Source organism: Diospyros lotus, chromosome 10 (assembly GCF_014633365.1).
Source record: "Diospyros lotus cultivar Yz01 chromosome 10, ASM1463336v1, whole genome shotgun sequence".
Taxonomy (NCBI): Eukaryota; Viridiplantae; Streptophyta; class Magnoliopsida; order Ericales; family Ebenaceae; genus Diospyros; species Diospyros lotus.
The window spans coordinates 744,260-763,611 of NC_068347.1; the positions used below are offsets into that span (position 1 = coordinate 744,260).

The 19,352-nt window shown below is 35.8% G+C and overlaps 2 protein-coding genes across 11 annotated transcripts in view; one reads left to right on the forward strand and one right to left on the reverse strand.

Moving 5' to 3' along the window:
• LOC127810822 (probable sugar phosphate/phosphate translocator At1g06470) overlaps positions 1-9,019 on the forward strand; it is a 25,614-nt gene extending 16,595 nt beyond the window's left edge. The window contains exons 9-13 of one of the 9 annotated variants that reach the window (XR_008025592.1): positions 2,516-2,700; positions 3,026-3,112; positions 6,570-6,690; positions 6,770-6,864; positions 8,033-8,063. Coding sequence is in view for 5 of the 9 variants with exons in the window: in XM_052350382.1 (XP_052206342.1) it covers positions 2,516-2,700; positions 3,026-3,112; positions 6,770-6,864; positions 8,033-8,174 (509 nt within the window). In the remaining 4 variants the exon portion in view is untranslated. Of the gene's footprint in view, positions 1-2,515; positions 2,701-3,025; positions 3,113-6,569; positions 6,691-6,769; positions 6,865-8,032; positions 8,179-8,510 lie in introns of those variants that run through there. The other 8 variants (XM_052350382.1, XR_008025591.1, XM_052350383.1 and 5 more) reach the window with 8 other exon arrangements.
• A 659-nt stretch (positions 9,020-9,678) lies between these two features.
• On the reverse strand, positions 9,679-15,069 carry LOC127810824 (protein S-acyltransferase 11). 2 transcript variants are annotated; one of them, XM_052350386.1, is made up of 4 exons: positions 14,652-15,069; positions 13,575-13,797; positions 10,832-11,052; positions 9,679-10,305 (listed from the first exon to the last, which is right to left on the reverse strand). In XM_052350386.1, exons 1-4 carry the CDS (start codon positions 14,685-14,687, stop codon positions 9,814-9,816), a joined length of 972 nt encoding a protein of 323 aa, XP_052206346.1. In that variant the 5' UTR covers positions 14,688-15,069; the 3' UTR covers positions 9,679-9,813. The 2 variants fall into 2 exon arrangements, with proteins under 2 accessions (XP_052206346.1, XP_052206344.1); XM_052350384.1 differs by having other exon boundaries at positions 10,832-11,130; positions 14,652-15,067.
• Positions 15,070-19,352: the final 4,283 nt, after the last annotated feature.

The following is a 19,352-nucleotide window of genomic DNA, read 5'->3' on the forward strand; positions in this document are numbered from 1 at the left end:
TGCCACATCTGTGCAATATCCAGATAACAATTCTAGTCCATGGAACTGTTTTATGAAACTATACCCTAAAATGTACAGTCATCAATTGATCTTTGCGAGGGTTACAATATTGTCTCTGTGCTTTGTGCCACTTTTCCTTGTTATTAATATGTATCACATAATCTATTAGCAGTCAATAACAACAGCAGCAGCAGAGCAATCACAAGCCTTAATCTCACTAGGTGGGGGTTGGCTACATAAACTCTAGATCTTCAACCATCTCTATCCATGGCAACCTCTCTAAGGCCATCTAGCCTGTCATGCCTAGGAGCAGTCGTGAGTAAAAACTGATCCCATTATCTAACAATAAAAGAAAGCTTGTGAGAAATACTTTCAGGATTTGATCCTAAGAAGAAATCAAGTCTGTGTACTCCAAACTCTGGGGTGTCATTCTTTTTATCTTTGTGGATACCCTCTTCTGGATAGAAAAGTTAAAACTTTGATTTTTAAATGGTGAGAAAGGCTTAAATTGTTTTAGTTTTGTTCTAACTTTGGATGGAGTTAAGAGGAATATCTTGATGAATATATAGACAAGAGGCAATTAGCCATAAATTGCAGTCAATTCAGCTTGGGCTGGAGAGTCCTAGTATATGCTTGTACTTAGAAAGAACGATATTTCAAACAAGAGGACATGGAAAGCCTTGTAAACTAATATCCTACAGTTCACTTATTACTGGGAATCAAATCTTCAAAACGCACTAAATAAAAAATTATACTTTTCTGGGTGAAGAAAACAGAAAAAGCATGCTCCAGAACTATCTGTTATATTTATGATACCTGTTGTGCAACAATTGGTCCATTGCTAAGGTTATTTATGCAGTAGGGAAATGCTAGTCCAGTTCCATGTTACACAAGCAACCCATGTTTGAGCTTTTCCCCCTCAAATTTAGGTTCCAGTTCTTAGACAACTGGGATGGGGCGGGGGGAAGTCTTGAATTCTTGTCATTGGTCATGCAGCAAGTCAGGCCATAGTTACACGGAGTGTGGTTCAGTCCGATTCGTGGAATATATTCAGGTACTAGGTACGCATTCATGGAGGGTTGGATTAGTTGGTACATCAGTTTGGTTCATGGTTCGCTTTGAATAATGTATTGGTACGCTTAACAAAATTCAAAGGAAATTTTTTTTTTATATTCATAAGATATTGCAATGAAATAAGGTTCAACTTAACTGAAAGTGAGTCTGCAATTACATAATGCCATAACAGTAGGACCAGAAACAGGGGAAAAAAAACTGAATGTTAACAAATTTAAAGCTAGCAGTCATCTCAAAAGCTTAATGATAAGGTGAACTTCTTTCATCTCCCAATAATTTCTGAGTTTAGACCATTGAATTTGGGCTATCAAGTCACTTTAAAGTTTTATATCACCTATGAGATAGTTCCTTTCCTTTTTATGAATGTGAGGAAATGATAGGTTAAGGATCTAAAAAGTAATGATTGTTATTAGAAGTAATGCTATTAGAGTTAGCTTCTTAAATGTATTAATCTAATAAATAAGATCTATTAATTGGTTCACCTTATCTGATTTTGTTATTATTATTTATGTATAGAATGTAAAAGAATTTTAACCTTAACACATAGGTTGTAAAGGAGCTATTCAACATTTTCTATCTTCTTCTAAGGTTCTTGTTAAGTGTTAAACAATGATGATATAATGAATTTTTGCTGTAATTCAGAAAATTAGTTTTTGTTCTGGTGTCCTTTCTTCATTGTGCTATTTAATTTCTTCCAATCCTCACAAAGCAGACCGAGCCTTGTGTACTGGTGATGCATAATCCAAATTGTTTCAATCATTCACTTTTTGGTGATGTTGAGTGTTTTTTTAACCTTCTTTTAGTCCTGATCTTGAAGGAGACCTCCTCTTAAAATTAAATATCAATAGAGAAAATGCAGATTTCTCTTGGTAGATCCAAAGAATTATTTTTGACCCGTCAACAAAACATTAGAGTGTTTTAGTCCACACTGACCATTTTATATTTTGGCTTAATGAAAGGTGATGCATGGACTTACTGAGGTGCCCTGCCATTTTCTCTTGGTAAACTTCAGTTGAAGTTGTAAATGAAAATTGGTTTTACTACAACATAGACAGACCAGCATTATAACATTAATTTTCAACTTATAGTCTTCTTTACGAGGAAATAAGCTATTTTTCATCTTTAGCATTCTGTAGAAAGTATAAACAGAAATCAGAAGATTAAATGATATGGTTTTATCTTTGTTGAGAATAGGAGGTGACATATATAGATAGTTAATGCTGGAAGGCTAACTGCCATGGCAATTTTTATGCAGAAAAAACTAGAATGTACTTTTAATGGGTTTTTGTAATCGTCTTTTCCCCTGACTGTTTCTGTTCAATTTATTGCTTAGTCTAAAATTTAATGTTCAATTAAAAAAGCTTAATTGAATCTTTTTAATTTTAGATCACATAATTGCTATAAATGCTTCAAATGTGCCTTTTATTATTTTTTGTTCCAGGCCTGGAAAATCCACTTACCTTGATGAGCTATGTAACTCCAATAATGGCAATGGCAACTGCTCTGCTATCTCTTATAATAGATCCTTGGGATGAATTCAGAAAGAATAGTTACTTCAATAGTTCATGGCATATCATACGAACTTGCCTGCTGATGCTTCTTGGTGGAACTCTAGCCTTTTTTATGGTAGAAATTTTAAATCTTGTATCCTTACTATTCACCATTGCTGCTTTTATGTTTTTCTTGTAGTCATGTTCTCTAGTTAAAAAATTTCCCCTGCATGTTGTCACTGAGGATAATTCATTGTGACAAAGCATTTGGGGGTTCGGATTACTTTTTTTCATCTTAAAAGGTGGAGTTAGGATTTCTAACTTCATGGCATTTTCGTGTTATTAATTTACCTTGTATTTCCACTATAGTTAGGGAGATTGGGGGTGCGAGATTTAACCTATTACCTTTTCTTCTTTTCATTGATTTTCATTTTTCTTTCTTTTCTTTGTGTGTGTTTCAGGTATTGACAGAGTACATTCTTGTTTCAGTAACTAGTGCTGTGACTGTGACAATAGCAGGAGTTGTCAAAGAGGCTGTCACTATTTTGGTATGAACTGTCTGATTATTTTTAAATAAAAGTACATAATATGCAATGTCTTGGTGGAAGCTTCTGGTTATGTATTTAATAAATGCACTGAAAGAGCTAGAACTCTTGATAATTATAGGAAGACAAACTGTAATCACTAAATGAAACACCAACAACTCTGTTTATATTCTTGTTGTAGGGTGATGGAGAACCTAAATGTAGGGATTTCAAGATTTTAGGAAGCTCTAATCAAGACAAATATTAGAAATTAGTGGATCGGTAATTTTATTTTGATTTCGTTGTAGTTTTTATTTCTTTAATTTTAATTATTTCTCTTCCTAGATGAGATATGTTGACACCCTATATAAAATATTTCTTCATGTAATATGTATTCTAAAAAGCAGCCATAGATTGAATATTTCATTGATAAACAGATTTGAAATTTGTTCTCAGTTTGAGATTCGTTATCAGTGCTTCGGTTTGAGATTCATTCGCAGTATGTAAGTTTTTATGTGATCCTATCCTTCATCAATTGGTATTAGAGCAACCTTCAATCCCTGGCTAATTACAACCAAATGCTACCATTCTTCTAACCCCAAAACCGTAAGCATTTGACTCCAATCTACTCTCTACTCATTGCCACCCATAACAGCTAACCAAAAACAACATAAGGAAGAAAGAAATTGAAGAAGAGAAGATATAAGATGTGTACACTACAGCCATAATAGAGTAGTCACACATTCCAGCAACCACCAGATTCCATTATCTGGCCTCAACACCACCAACTGCAGGCTCTGGCAACCATGCTGTAAAGGTTTTGCCAGTTGTGATCGAGCAAAAAATTGTGAGTATTTTCAACTTAGTGCATTATTTAGCTAAGGACTTTGATGAGGGTGATTATGTCATGGTTCATTTGATTCATATCCATCATGAACAATACCCCAAATATCCTTTTAAGACATCCCTTGGTTGAACTAGTAAACCATTCCCCATCCTATGAACTCTTGGACCTAATGCATCTTTGCTTTATTTACCTGACAACATGAATACAGTCATGTTATTCATGCAAAAATTTCTCACTTTACCAAGGCAAATTTGAGCCTCCTTTCTAACCTACTAGTGTTCCTACAGGTCTTCAAGATCCTCAATCTTCACCTTTTCCATGGGGTAGGCATGTCATTGATGTTGTGCTACATGATGAGATTGTTGCTTCATCTTGCAGAGGATTTCAAAGGTTCTTATTTAGATGAAGAGGTTGTCACAATTCAGATGCTACTCGGTGTCATGTACCTAGGTTTAACCTAGGGTTTTAAGAGGAAAATTGGAAGAGATCGAGGAAGGTAGAACAGAAAGAGAGAGATAATAGACATAATTGAGAGAGAAACAGAATCCAAAGGGAAATCAGAGGAGGCGAGAGAGGAAGAACTCGGAAGAAGAGAGAAAGAGAAGAAGAGAAGCTGAGGGAGGGAAGATCAGTCAGATCTGTGAGGGAGAGAACCTGGAGAGAGAAAATATGAAGTCTAAATTTCATATATTTCACATAATGATTTCTTTACAGCTCTAGTAGCTTTATATAGCTACTTTTCCTAGTTAAGTAATTCTGTTACAAAGTAAAATAGAAAATACAACAACTAAAATAACAAAATAAGTACTACTAAATTACTATTATATCCTTGGGGTTATGACACTTGGTTCATTACTGCTGAGAGTAGAAACAATAATATAAAAAGATAAAGTTGACTCTTTTTCTACTAGCTTAAACTTTTAAATCAAATGGTGGTTAACAATTCAACATGGTACATGAGCAAGTAAAGATCCTGAGTTCAAACCTCACTACTAACCTAATATTTAAATTGTTGCTTGTGTGTGGGCCAGTTGTGCAGTGAAGTCTGGCCACATGTGAGGGGGTGTGTTGAGAGTTAAAATAATAATATAAAGCTAAAGTTAATTGATAGGACCTTACTCATTTGATTGAATTTTAGCTCTTACAGTAGGAACTACCCAATTACAGTAGCTTATAACAATGGATAATAGGAATAGCAAGAAAAGAAAACAAAAGAAATCAGGCCTATTCGAGAGGGCCTCATTCTCCAATGGTTTCTTCAACAAATTTTCAGATGTCCTCTCTCTCCTCCACCCTCCCCTTTTATACCTCTCTCCCGTTCTGTTTCATCCACGTGAATGAATATTCTCTTCTAACCAACTTCTGACTCTTTTGCCCCTGACTCAATTCCCTTGTTGCCTCTATTGTTCCTCTCCTTTTACGCCTTTGATAGGTGAGACTAATGGGAGTCCTAACATTAATTCTTTATCTATCAACTTAAACTTTTAAATCAGATGGTGGTTAACAATTCAACAAAAATGACAACATAAAATAAGAAGTTAACCTTCTACTAACAGGTTAAGCTTTTAGATGAGATAGTGTTTAACAATTTAATAATTACTAATGACTTTCGACTCTTAGATTTGAAGTTCTTGGAGTGGTCCTAGCATTCGAACTCAGCATGGCTGGATTCTTTTCGGCTGGAGGAGAATGATGGGGAACCTAAACCTAGGATTTGAAGTTTTAGAAAAGTCTACTATTGATTTTAGTAAAAGTCTAATCAGGATAAGAATCTGGAAATTAACAGATTGGTAATCTTATTTTCTTTCCTAATTAGTTTTTATTTCCTTAATTTTAATTATTCCTCTTTCTGAATCGGGTTTGTTAACCGCTATATAAACATCTCTTAGTTTATTCTAAAAAGAAGCATTGTATTGATTATTGAATTGATAATAAAATTGAGATTTGTTCTCCATTTGAGATCCATTCTCAGTGTTCTCGTGAGTTTTTGTATTATCCTGTCCTACAGCAAAGGGTTTCTTCAGGAGATGAATGGTTTACTATTTTAATTACTTGTCCAATAGTTTATCCCACAATTCTTTTGATGTATTATGTGAAAAAGTTCAGACTTATGTCAAGAATTATTCAAAAAGTGTCCTAACTAAGATTTGTAGAAATTTTAGATAAAAGTAGCTTTGACAGAAGCAATGGTTTGTGGCATTTTGTTAACATTGCTGAAAAATTGGTTTAAAGAATCACCCATAAAATCCAATCTTCAGGGCTTGAAAATCTCCTGTTTTTGATTCACTGACAAGGGACAGGTGCACAGACCTCCTTATCCCACAGCTAATACTATCATATTTGCATTCACCGTTGTGGTCATATCAAACATTTGATTCATGCTTGAAAGCAACCAAATCTGTTTGTGAACCCCTGCCTATGTTGAGGCAGATAGCCAATGCTGTATGGAGAAGTTTATGATAAACTGAGGCAAATTGAATTTGATAGAGTTTTAAGTCTGAAGGCTCAGCCTCAGCATTGCCTTTCATGTTTACGTAACAAGGAGCAACAGCAGATGATCTTTCTGTTTCCATTTGAAGTTTTATTACACAGAAGTTTTATTTTTTGTGTAATTGATATTTTCTTGGATAGCAGTTAGTACATTGAAAGTGAAGCAAGATTTGAATCCTTCAGACTTGATACTGTTGAGCTGTAAGATTAGCCACCCAGAAGCAACAGAAGCATTTGTCACTGGGACCTTTTATTTCTTGTTCAAGTAAACCAATGAGCACAACATGTCTATGCTTTTGATATTGTTTCTCCACTTAATGCTTATGTTACTTGCTCTTTCTCAGGTTGCTGTATTTTACTTCCATGACCAATTTACTTGGTTGAAAGGGGTTGGTCTTATTACAATCATGGTTGGTGTGAGCTTGTTCAACTGGTACAAGTAAGTCATTAAACATGATCTTCTAGCAGAAAGTTCCTCATCTTATTTGTTTATTCCTTTTTGGGCCCTCTAAAATTGAAGTTAATTTTCCTTACCCTTATATTGAAGTTTTTTATGTCTAGCTCACTAATTATTGTATGCAAATTAGATCATCTGTTGCCTAAAATTATAAAGTTTTTTGGTGACCTCCAACATTATTATTCTTTTCATCCCATTTGTTTCAGTCATTTTCTTTCAACTTTTGAAACCCTTCTCATTCAGATTTCGTTTCAAACCTCATATCTTTGTCAAGACAACTCCTCTTTATTCAGTTATTTCATGAAATTGCTCTCTCTCTCTCTCTCTCTCTCTCACACACACACACACATACATAAAAGCAAACAAAACAGAAAATAAAGCTAAAGGACAGCTGTTTCAGTTCTTGACCTCAATGGTTGTAAACTTATACTATATAGTGCAGTTATTGAAATTTATTTTCCATAGTAAGCCAATGTTTGCATTTGTAATTAGTGGCAGCTCTCATGATTCACTTTTCCTGCATTGAAGGATTATAACTTTTCTTTACAAGCAAAAGAATTTCCGGTCTAATGTTTGAGAATTCCTATTCTGAACACTGTTGTGTAGCAAAGTTCTGCCACTTCGCTGATAGTTGTCAATAGTGTTACCTCTTTTCTGGCCTGTAGAAATGCTTCTTATAACACTGCAGGTTGGTTTCAATTTGAAAAAACCCAACAACTTAGTTTAACTATGAAGTAATAATGGAAAAGCAGATATTTGTTGGTGTCTCTTTGAGTTAATGTAGCTAGAAAAGAATACAGAAATAAAGTTTCAACCTACTTGTTATCCTCAAAAGGCCGCTTTTGAACTATGTTCAGTGGCTTCATATTAGCATGAAAACTATCCTTGTCATTCCTGAAATTGGGTGATTGTGAACAACATGGTTCCACATCTTGAATCATTGACTGCATTTTCATAATGAAACTTGCTAGTTACCTTAATCTGAATATGCAGAAGTATGCAGCTGATTTGTTAATGTTGCAAAGGGCATTCTCAAATGGTGCTTTAGGACACATTTTAAGTTGAGCCGACTTTTTCTAGCGTGCACTTGCATACAAGATTCCATATTATTCCTTATATCTTATTTTCTTATTTCTTTGACACTTCTTAGATACCAAAAACTACAAAAGGGTGAATCAGGTGATCATAATGTGGCAGCTTCAACTAGTGTGCCTGCAAAATATGTTATTCTTGAGGAGATGGATGATGAAGAAGAAGATGGTCCCGTAAATCTCAACAATGATATCAGTTGAATCTGTAAGTCTCTCTCAAACAATATCTTCTTTAAAAGACACTGGTGATGCACTAGTTGAAACCTTGTTCTTTTCTGCCGTGTTCATACCTTGACAAGTTTGGGATCATAAGACTAATGCGCACTTTCAATTCAACAAATCATAATTGTTTTCATCTGATCAAAAGTTCTCAAAGAACTAAGAATTCACAAGCATTTTCTTCTCCGCTTTCTCTTTCTCATGCTACTTGTTTGATCTCAACATAGATGGTATTTAATGCATGCAGTAGTCTTAATTTCATAAATGGTGCATATTCTGCTTTGAAAATGGTTTTCTTATTAGTTTGCTGTTGGCCAGGTAGGACCCCACCCCGCTCAGACTAATGTTTTCCAAAGTTGATTGCATCTGCAGCTCAATTCCCACTCTAAGAGCTGCTGCGCGCAGTGATGTCGTGTTGTTCTTCAACCTTCTTATCAGGTTGGCAGCGGGTAAACTAGGGGTTTTCTAAACTTTATTCGACTTGGCAATCGAGGCTATATCCGTTTGAGATTTTGTTTCCATGCTGTAGAGTGTGTACACTGTATGCAGGCAAAAAGGATAATGCTTCTGAGCGCCAAATTCCATCTTTGGAACTTGAGGATACTCCTCAAGTTTCTCAGATTTAGATGGGATTGGACCCATTAGTTTTAAACTTTGGAACTACTCTTCTTTGCTTCTCCTTTCTTTTCCCTTTTTTTTTTTTTTGTCTTTTTTGATATTTTTAATATTTTATTGTTTTTATGCTCTTGCCATGTAATGGGTGTAAATATTGATGCATCGCGAGTTGGATTGAATGATATTTGGTACTGATTAAACTATTTAGTGCATGCATTACTCCGGTTACCTAACCTCTAGTGAAGCACAATGGGTTTCGAGGCAAAATGTTTTGGTGTATGAAATTTCTTGTTTTGTAAGAATAAAGAGTTAATTTATTACATAATTTTACCATGACAACTTTCCAATCATCAACAGTCTTATTAATGATGCATAAACTAATGCATATGAAAATTTATTACTTGTATATACAGCCTTACATATAGGTTAACACAATATATCGCAAAATTTTGTTCAACCCCTTCTCTCTCCCCTTCCCTTGCTCCAACAACCAACTCTCTCGCCAATCCCCTCTCATTGCCACCTCACCTTTTGCCGCTGCATTCTCACAGTGGTGGCGAGAGGGAGAATGCAGCAGCAAAAGGCCAGCCGGTGAGTGGGGGTTGGCGGTGAGAGGGTAGAGACAAGAGACGGGGAGAGGTATTTTGTAATTGAGTGAGGTATTTTCGTTATTTGAGTTTTATGTGTCAACTTATAAGTAAAGCTGTAAGTACAAGTAGCAAAATCTATATACATGGCTCCCTGTTCTGTGAGAGAACCAGTCTAGCTTCAAAAAAAGACTGTTTCCACAACTCGAGTTACGTAGTTGTATGCTTTTGGGCCAAAATTTCAAATCTTTTGGAGCTGAAGGAACATCCAAAGAAACAAGAGAGAAAAAGAAGACAGCTTATGCATTGCTTTTACACATCTGTTTACAACCTTGTACACTACAACAACAGTGAGTGGACCGACCTCAAATAAAGAGTCAAAACTTGAAATATATAGGGGATGCTGAGTGGGGTACCCTCTAGAAGGTTCGTTTCTTGCGTGCCTTCCTACAATTTCGGAACCTGGGTAAGTAGAGGAATGAAGGGTAGGGGCAAGCGAAGAAACGAACAAGGTTTTGACAATCTCTTTCCCTAACCACCTCACGCCCCTGCGAACTCAGGTGGCTCAAGTAGGTATGTCCCTCGTAGATGTAGCAGAGCTGCTGCCATAGAAGCACGCACAGCCCGATCTCCACAGAAACACTCGCCATGAAGAGGTAAACAAGTACGAGCCCTCGCGCAGAAAGGAACACTGCCGATCTCAGGAAGGCAAGCACGACTTCCTTCACCGCGCTGAACGCAAAGCCATTGCTGGATCGGCGCACAAGATCGAGTGAGTTGTACTTCACTGAGGGCCAGATGTGAAGCCCTGTGTATGCAGCCATGACAGAAACATAGGTGGTGCCGATCACCGCCGAGATGAGGAAGGCGATGAAGGAGCGGTGATTTGCTGCTCCAACGCAGTTCCCAATCTGCATGAAGAAGAATTCAAATCCAGCATTAGAATTCATGTCTGCAGTCTGCCTGCCTCATCATGCATTACCAATACATGTAAAAAAAAACCCCCAAAAAAAGTGAGGCCAAAGCCATATTTTTTTTCGTGTTCGTGTGGTCAACCAAACTTTTTATTGTTCTAATTATATCCCCGGACAACGCATTTTTAAATAATTTAATTATTGTATTTTAACTTTTTTTGTGTAACAATTTAAACTTTTTGTTGTTTCAATTACATTAATAAACTATGCATTTTCGGATCAATTGCACAACAAAAATGCAATTGGATCATGCATTGGCGATGCGTGCAATTGACTCAAAAATACATGGTCTAAGTAATCGAAACAATGAAAAGAATATCAAAGTACAAGAATTAAATTACTTAAAAATGCACGATTCATGGATGTAATCAAAACAACGAAAAGTTCGAATGATCACAAAAAAAAAAACGTGAAAATATGGGAGCAAAATTACGGATTTGGCCAAAAAAGTGATGGAACTTACAAAAGGGCAGTGATGATCCATGTCCAAGATGCACATTCTGCATGTACTACAGTGATGAGCCCGAGGGGACTTGGGCTTCGAACAATACTGACAGTAGGTATAGTTGTCAAGACCCCCTTTGCCGACTACACTATAGTTACCCCATGGTATGATGGGTGGTGCACCTGCACTCCTGAATGCTGCAAGGCTAAATGTAGAAAGGGTGGCCACCGACAATATTACTGCAATGATGGAGTGGAAAATGCCCCAAAAATTAGAAACTGAAAACACAACTGGGAAAGCAGCCCACACCCCAGCACCTGCAATTTTGCGGCCAACAATGTAAATTACATGCAATGCAGCAGCAGCAAAAAAGTAAATTATGCCTCCATAATAAGATCCCAATATTACATAAAAAAATGCTACACAAACTATAGATATAAAAGGAGAGAAATACAGTTTTGAAGGACTGCCCTTCCCTGACCCTCATAGATTGAGGAGTCTCGTGCACTAGAGACTCCCTTCTTTTATCATACAGTACCCTTATTGTCTCTTAATCTTATTTTAAATGGGCAATTCATGCCTGTATATGGTTCAGTTCAAATAAATAAGCATATATGTTCTACTATAATGGTTCGTTAGGGGTAAGCATTATTTGAACATTTCCTCTCTATGCCTTGTCAACAACAGCTGGTTGGCAAGACCACATAACATGCCAGTTATTTAATCCAAGAGGTTTGAGGAACATTCGATAATAGACAAAACGTAACTTTAACCAGTGCTTTCAATGATCATTACTTGCACAAAATCAAGCAATGCAGTCTCGAGGTAACCATGGGTTTCAGAAGGCGTTGCTGTAAGACCTGCCAAATAAAGGGCAACAAGTAATACGGGGTTTTAAGGAATCTCTCATCTTCTTTCCTCTAGGAAGCTATAGAATGGAGGTTTTGAGGAATCTCCCACAGCCTATTACCATAGTAGTAAAGCTCTCCTTCCTGTAGGAATTATTTTGATTAATTGAGCATATAGTATGCATTGTATTCAAGTATATAATAGCATCCCACCATTTTTTACTTGGGAAGAAATGGGAAAGAGATGATTAATTGAATAGTAGCAGCAGTGGTAGCATATTTCCAAGTCAGCCTCAGTTTGTGACTTCCCCTAACTCAAACTTACTAGAATTTTTTTGGGATCAATTGGTGTTTTTTCCACACCCAATATCCACATAATGATGTCACTGACTCAGTCACATGGACCAGATAATAAACTTATACAAGAAACATAAGTAGTGATGACATAATTCCTTTAGTACTCCCACAATTTTTAACAGACAATGTTTCTCGCAAAGATACTATTACAGGACACTAACCTAACCTATTTACTTGTAGGCAAGCCTCATCAATGGCAGTATTCCCCATCTCTATCTTCGAGATTAACAATGAATTGAATTAAGTGGTGTATGCAGTGTTGATATCCATGAGCCAATGTAATAATGATACTCATGGCACTTCTTGACTCTGTAAACAGAACTCTGCAGCCAGTGCTCTACATGGTTTGTTCATTACACATTATAAGGGTGTTCACAGCACCTCCTCCACTCAGGAGACAGAACTCATAACCCGAGCAATTTGCTTGCTAAAAAGGCCACATGAGACTTTCACCAAGTTACTCAACTTAACCATGCTAGGATGAGGTCCCCAAGTAACCCTTCTCCAAGTGGAGGAAATCTTCTATCCATCATGCAAAGTGGAAAACCTAACAAAATAGAGCCCATGACTCATAAATATCACTTAACTGAAAAAAAAAAAAAAAAAGAACTCGTAAATGTTAAGTTGTGGGACACCTTTGACAACCAAGGCAACAAAAGGAAAGGTAGGATCTAGGTATTACGTTTGTAGAACTCCAGGGAGCTGCCAGAGGAAGTCATGATGATCGTGCTCATTAGAAACTTTACCTTTAACTAACAAGAGGAAGGGGTGGGGGGGGTGAGGAGAGGAGTCCAATCCTTAGTGGATGGTGGTCCATCATGAATCCACATTCCTATTTTCTAACATATATGTCCAACTACTTCCATAATGGCAAGTCACACCAATGGAACACGAGGCCTCAAATGAATCATCCAAGTCCCTCTGACACCATCCTTCTAGCTTGACTTCCTACCATAAATAGGGACCCAAGGTCAAAAATGAAGAGAAAATCTTCAATTCCCCACTCTACCACTTAGTAAAATCAGAAAACTATCATTGGTGGTTACCTTAGTCTCTTGATTCTCAACTCCGGTAGTCTATATCTTGCTGAGTGCCTTCAGCAATCCGAAAGGACATCTCTCTGTCAGCTTACCTTTGAATTGTCCATATTATATTGCATGGGTAAGTATGGATCACGGTGAGGACAGATATGCCAACTAAAGCCCATCACATCCTTCCAGGGCCATTTTTCTAATTCACTAACCCAAAGACCCCCTTAGTGGTTTCTTGTCAAATAAATCATGGTACTCAAGAGTCTTCACTAATGATCTAGTTTCTACTCTCTCAATTTTAAGAATTAAAAAAAAAAAAAAATCAACTATAAATAACATTTTGAAGCTCAAAGTTTCAAGTCAATTAATATCTAGAATTCCTATTTCAGTACAAAACCGTTTGCATGTATACGGTTCAACTTCAAAGTTCAAACTAATGGAATGTAAGCAAATAAAAGCTTCCATGCCTATCTAAAACCTTCAAGTAGGAGGGGGATTCATGCTTTATACCCTTCTAGTACTTACAGATCACAAAGAGCATAAATGCAATGAGGATACAAACGAAGCACCGGTCCCGCAAGCAACGCCACCAAAAGCCCTTGTTTTCATTCTTCCTTGAATTTTGGTTAGTTATAGCCCCACACCAGCCACACTTGAAAATGGGTGCATATGACGAGAGTATAAGGTGAGATCCACAACCCCAGCATGAGGTCTCAAGGTCCTCAACAGATGATAAATAAGATGCCTCCTTCATGTGAACAAAGAATAAATGAGCAGCCAAGAAAAATAAGAAATGTTACCAAAAAAATGCAAGTACTAGTAAAAAGAAAGGCATAGTTGCAATATGGACATAACACTTTCAGTATCAAAGTTGAGTTGGAAATTATTCAAACAGGTGGCCTTTTTCATTGGGCCTAACTTGGCACCAGTCTCAGCTGATAATTTGAGGGAAAAGCGGTCTTTTTGTAAGAAGTTGGTATTATCAGTGTATGATGGACAGGGAGCCATTTGATCATTTATTGTCCTATGGCATGTATCATTGGCAGTCTGTTTCTTCTCTCTTTTTCAGCGTCCAGTGGGTCAAGCCAGCTCTGGTGTTGGATGTCTTATTTTCAGCTTTTGAAATTTTGGAAGTTCTCCCGCTTTCCACAATGGAAACCGTCCCCTTTCCCTTTCGTTTTGGGTTAGCGGCGATTTTGCTCTCTTTTGCATAGAACTAAGTTTCCAAACTAAATTTGCCAAAACTTTACATTGTGGGGCTCAAATCATGGAAACAACCTCTTAATTGCTCACTATTGAAATGGACTGGTTAATTAATGCTAACTGAAACATATAAACCCAGAGTTCCAATTCTAAACATCGTTTACTTTCTCATTCAAGGAGACAAGACATTTTCCATTTCAAACGATAAGACTATCATCTTAGAGCTTGCAGAACCCTCAAAACTTTAAACAACAAACACCCATTCGTACATAAAGCCAGAGAAAAATTCCAAGTATCAAACTTTTCAACAGAGTCAAGATATTTGAAAAAATTAATACTTAGAATTCTATTACGTGGTTTGAAAGGAAAAAAATCAACAAGAGGATGAGAGGAGAATACCGGAGATGGGTCGTCGTTATTCTCCTTGAAATCCATTTCCCGAACCCGGAAATGGCGATGGCCTTTCGATCAGAAATCTCTGATTTTTGTAATTTCGCTTCGTGGGTTGATCTCTTCTCTTCCACAAGGAAGCCCCTTTCGCTTATGAAGGAAGCTCCCTCGTCATCCGTCTCGCGACGATCCGGAAAAACGATTTTAAAATCGATTTGTGAATCTTCTGTTTCTCTCCAGATTGGGTCCTCTGACTCTCTCTCTTTATTTATGGATCTGTCTGTGTATATGTTGGTCTGGAATCCATCGATCGGCCATGGAGACAGCTATTTTTACCTTGAAAGAAAATAGAAGAGAAAATGGCAAGTCTGAGGAAACTCGACAAGAAAGAAGCGTAGGAATGGATTGGAAAGGATTTCTCTCCCTTTGACCAACAAAATCCATTATTCATTACTCTAATGAATTTTCCTTTTACCAAATGATATTTTAATTTTATATCTCTTTTTAACTCCACAACTTGGCCAACTCTTTCCTCTCACATGAATAAATATCAATTCCTCTCCGATATGGTATAATGATAAAAGTACTTAAAATTTTATATAAAATATCAAAATTCAAACTAATGTGATGACATGAAAAATAGCAATATCGTTGAAAGACAAGTCCCGCACAGACTATATCAAATATTCAACTCTAAGTATATATAGACTGTGTCGACATTCGAATTTACTCGCGGGATACATCGAGAGAAAAGTCCCCCGTCCCTAAAGATTAGTCAAACGAAACTCGAACACTTAAAATGAATTAAAATAAATAAATATCTATTTCATCTAATAATTGTCTTCTCTTTTGTATGAGAAAGCTACAATAAAATTATTTATATAACCACGGCTTATATAAACTTTGATACCATAGACCTCATTACAATCTCTAATGTTCACACCCATCTCAAAGCCCTTCCATTGAAACAACCTTTGACCACAATCTCCTTACCAACTTTTCGACACAAACTTTAGATAATACCAGTAGTATGGGCATTAGAAAGCCAAATTCACACACATTTGACAAGTACTAAATTGATCTAGCAACCAACAAGGCCTCTCCAATTTTGAGCAATACAATACAAGAGGACCACCCAATAGTCATGGAGAGATTTTTTTGCTTATCAAAATCTCTTTTCTAAGAAGCTCATCTACCTAGTGGTAAGGATAGGACACAGGGACGGATGCACGTGTGAGCTGTCATTTGAGTCTATTATTAAAATTATTTTTTAATATAAAAATAATAATTTTTAACAATAATTCAATCAAAAATAAATTTTAACTTATCCCAAAATCTGTGATATGTAATTCTACACCTAAAAACAAAAACATTAATCTCCCCCTACATAGATTTTTGAATCTATCCCTAAGAGACAACTAGCTATTCTAATAAGGGTTCTTTCTTTAGTCCTTCCACTCTTTTTCTTATTTTTGGGATTAAGCTCTATTACTAGTGTCCTCAGCCACTCTACCTCTAAAACTACACTGAGAAGGTAAATCGCGGGATGTGACCAAGTGATCAGGGTGGTAGGTCTTAGCACCACTAATACCACTTTCAAAATTCTCCCCTAAAAGAAAGCATTCTGTTTTTCCCAAAAATCGAACTTACACTGAAAACCTCCAGACAAGCTTTCAACCTGCCACTTTACCACTCGGTTATGTGCCCACCTTCCACTCTTTTTCTCTATATGTGTACATGTGCGTGTGTGGCATATGTTGATAAATAAATATGAGATAGTCATGTTATCATTTAAATGATATTACAAAATCAAAACATTTTTAAAGTTAAATGTAGTTATTCCAAAAATTAAAAATTTAATCTAAAATTTAAAACTAGCAAAAAGTGTAGTTTTTTGTTTTCTTATAATCTACTAATTTTTATTTTTAGGGCTATGGTTGATTAAAGAATTTGCTCTATTTGGTATTATAATCTATTAGTTTTTATTTTTAGGGTTATGCTTAATTAAAGAATTTTCTCTATTTGATAAGACCCGATAATCATAGAAATTGTCATGAGATGTGAAAGTGATTAAAAATGATGTATTAATAGGTGGTGGTCAAATGGATAAGTAAATTAATTAGACGAGTATTTTATTTTTTATTAATTAAAAAAGATAGATAGATGTAACTTTGTCTGTAATCTACTATCTGACTACCATCCGTGCTACGCCCGTGGGGGCTAGATAAATGTAACCTGCCAAGATATAACTTTGACAACACCTATTTGATTGAGTCATAACCATATATTAAACCCCAATAGAGAAAATAAACAACCATAAGGATCCATTTGCACATGTTTAGTGATAGTAAAAAATGTTTAGAACACCCTCGGAGACATGGTGTAAGGATAAAATACAAGAAAAATAATAGGAGCATCAAAGTTTGAATCTTTGTGGCGTCTTGAAAAATATAATTATTACCAGAAGGTAAGTCATCTAAGTGCAGACAGGATCATGATGTGCCCTGTCACTCATCTAGGAGTCATTTTCTCTTAATTTACTTAGAAGGTAAATCAAGGGAGAAGGCCGTTCTCCCTAAGATATTCAGACGAGACTTGAACATTTGGGTCATAAAAAAAAAAATAGAACACGCCTAGATCAACTTAACATAAATTGAAATTTCAACTTATAACCGTTAAAAAATCACTTATACTATCTACTGACCTACCACGTTCTAATGCAAAATAATCAATCTCTCATTTCGATAAGTGGCTCTCAAGATTGTTCTTCCGAGAATCATGAATTAGAAGATTCGATAAATACAATCGATGTTTGACTCAAATGATTTATTCTATTCATCTTCTATAAATATCCCCCTAAATCTAAATCCCAACACAAGCGAGAATGTCAAAAGAAGAAGAAGTAGACTAAGTCTACAATATAATTAGATCTTTAGTTTGTCTGCATTGTGATTTTTTGTCTGTCTGTTGCTTTCAATAGTGGTGTTAGCTTTGTTTTTTTTATTTTGCTGGAGGTATGGCTTAACTTGTTTTGTGTTAATTTTTTATATTTATCTGAAATGGAATTGTTCATTTAAAAAAAAAAGAAAGAAAAACTACCACTTTCAAGATCTTTTGATTTAAATTTAAAAAGTTAACATGTCGTCTAATAATTTTAATTTATATTTACAATATATCTTTTTAGCAAAGAATCGCTTTTGTCACACCAGGTAAAAGCAACTTTTTGCTTCAAAAGGTGGTATCTTGCTCTGTCAAGAGAAAAATACTATTAGTACATCTTATATACACCTTGAACTACACAAAAGTGTATCAATGACAAAAACGTCTCTTATAAGACACGTGAGACGCATGGAGGCAAGAGATATTTTGGTTATAATATTTCTTTATGTAATTCAAGATGTACAAAAATGATGTACATCTAGCATGATTCTTATCAAAATCCCACCTGGACTGACAGTAGCAAAATGGTTTTAGGGTTAGTTTGGTTATGCGTTTTTTTTTTTAAGCTTTTAAGCTGGATAGTGTTTAAGTTGATTATAACATTTAAGTTGGGTAGCGCTTAAACTAATAACATGTTTGAATAAATGTGTTTTTAAGCTATTAGTGTAAAGTTATGTATTTAGTTTGTAAAAACTGATAAATTATTAGAACTTGATAAAAAGACTAAAATGGACATAAGACTAAGTAATGTAAATAAAATTTTAAAAATATATATGTTTTTTTTTTTAAAAATTAAATTGATGTTCAATTACTAAAATACTTACAATTATATGTTAATAAATTATAAAAAAAATTAAAAATATATAATTTTTATACTTTATGTATAAATTTAGATTTAATTCATAAAAATCTTCAATATATATGTTGAGATATTATATAAAATTATTTATTTTTAAATTTAATCAATACATATCAAGTATTTGACATTTAAATAAATATTAATACTTAAATTTATATTTGTTTCAAACAGTTAGAAATTTGATATATATTACAAAATTACAGGATTGTACATGACATAATAATTGTTAATCAAATAAATTTGATAATTACAAAATTCAAAATTATATGTATTATATATGTTATATAATAATAGTATATATTATTATGTATTATTGTTATATATATATATAGTTCGGCCATGGCAGCAGCGCGGAGGAGATGAGGGCGATGGACGGCCGGCGACGCGATGGGCTCTGGCGATGGCGATGGAGACGATCTGCTAGCACGGCGGCGATGGAGGCTTGTGGCGATCTGGAAGCAGGGCGGCTTGCGGCGATGACGGCGCTGGGCAGCGAGGCGGCTTGCGGCGAAGGCAGCGATGGGCGGCGATCTGCTAGCAGGGTGCCACTGGGCGGAGACGGCGACCGTTTATGGAGGACATCCGGCAGTAATGGAGGAGAAGATGAGAAGGGAAGATGAGAGTAGTGAAGGAGAAGGTGAGAGTAATGAGGCAGAGTCGGGAAGGTATAGGGATAGGGGGGTTGTAAATTTTGATATTGTTGGAGGGTGAAATGGTAATTTTCCTGGTCAACTAAAAAAACTCCACAGAGCTTCTTTGCAAAAGCGGGTGGCTGATGGCTTCTCCAAAACGCTGTTGGTTTAGCGTTTCAGCTGCATCGCTTTTAAGCTGTTGCAGCATCCAAGCAGGTAAGATTACAAGCTTCATAGCTTATAAGCTAAATGAAGGGCTTATAAGTAGACAAACCGCAT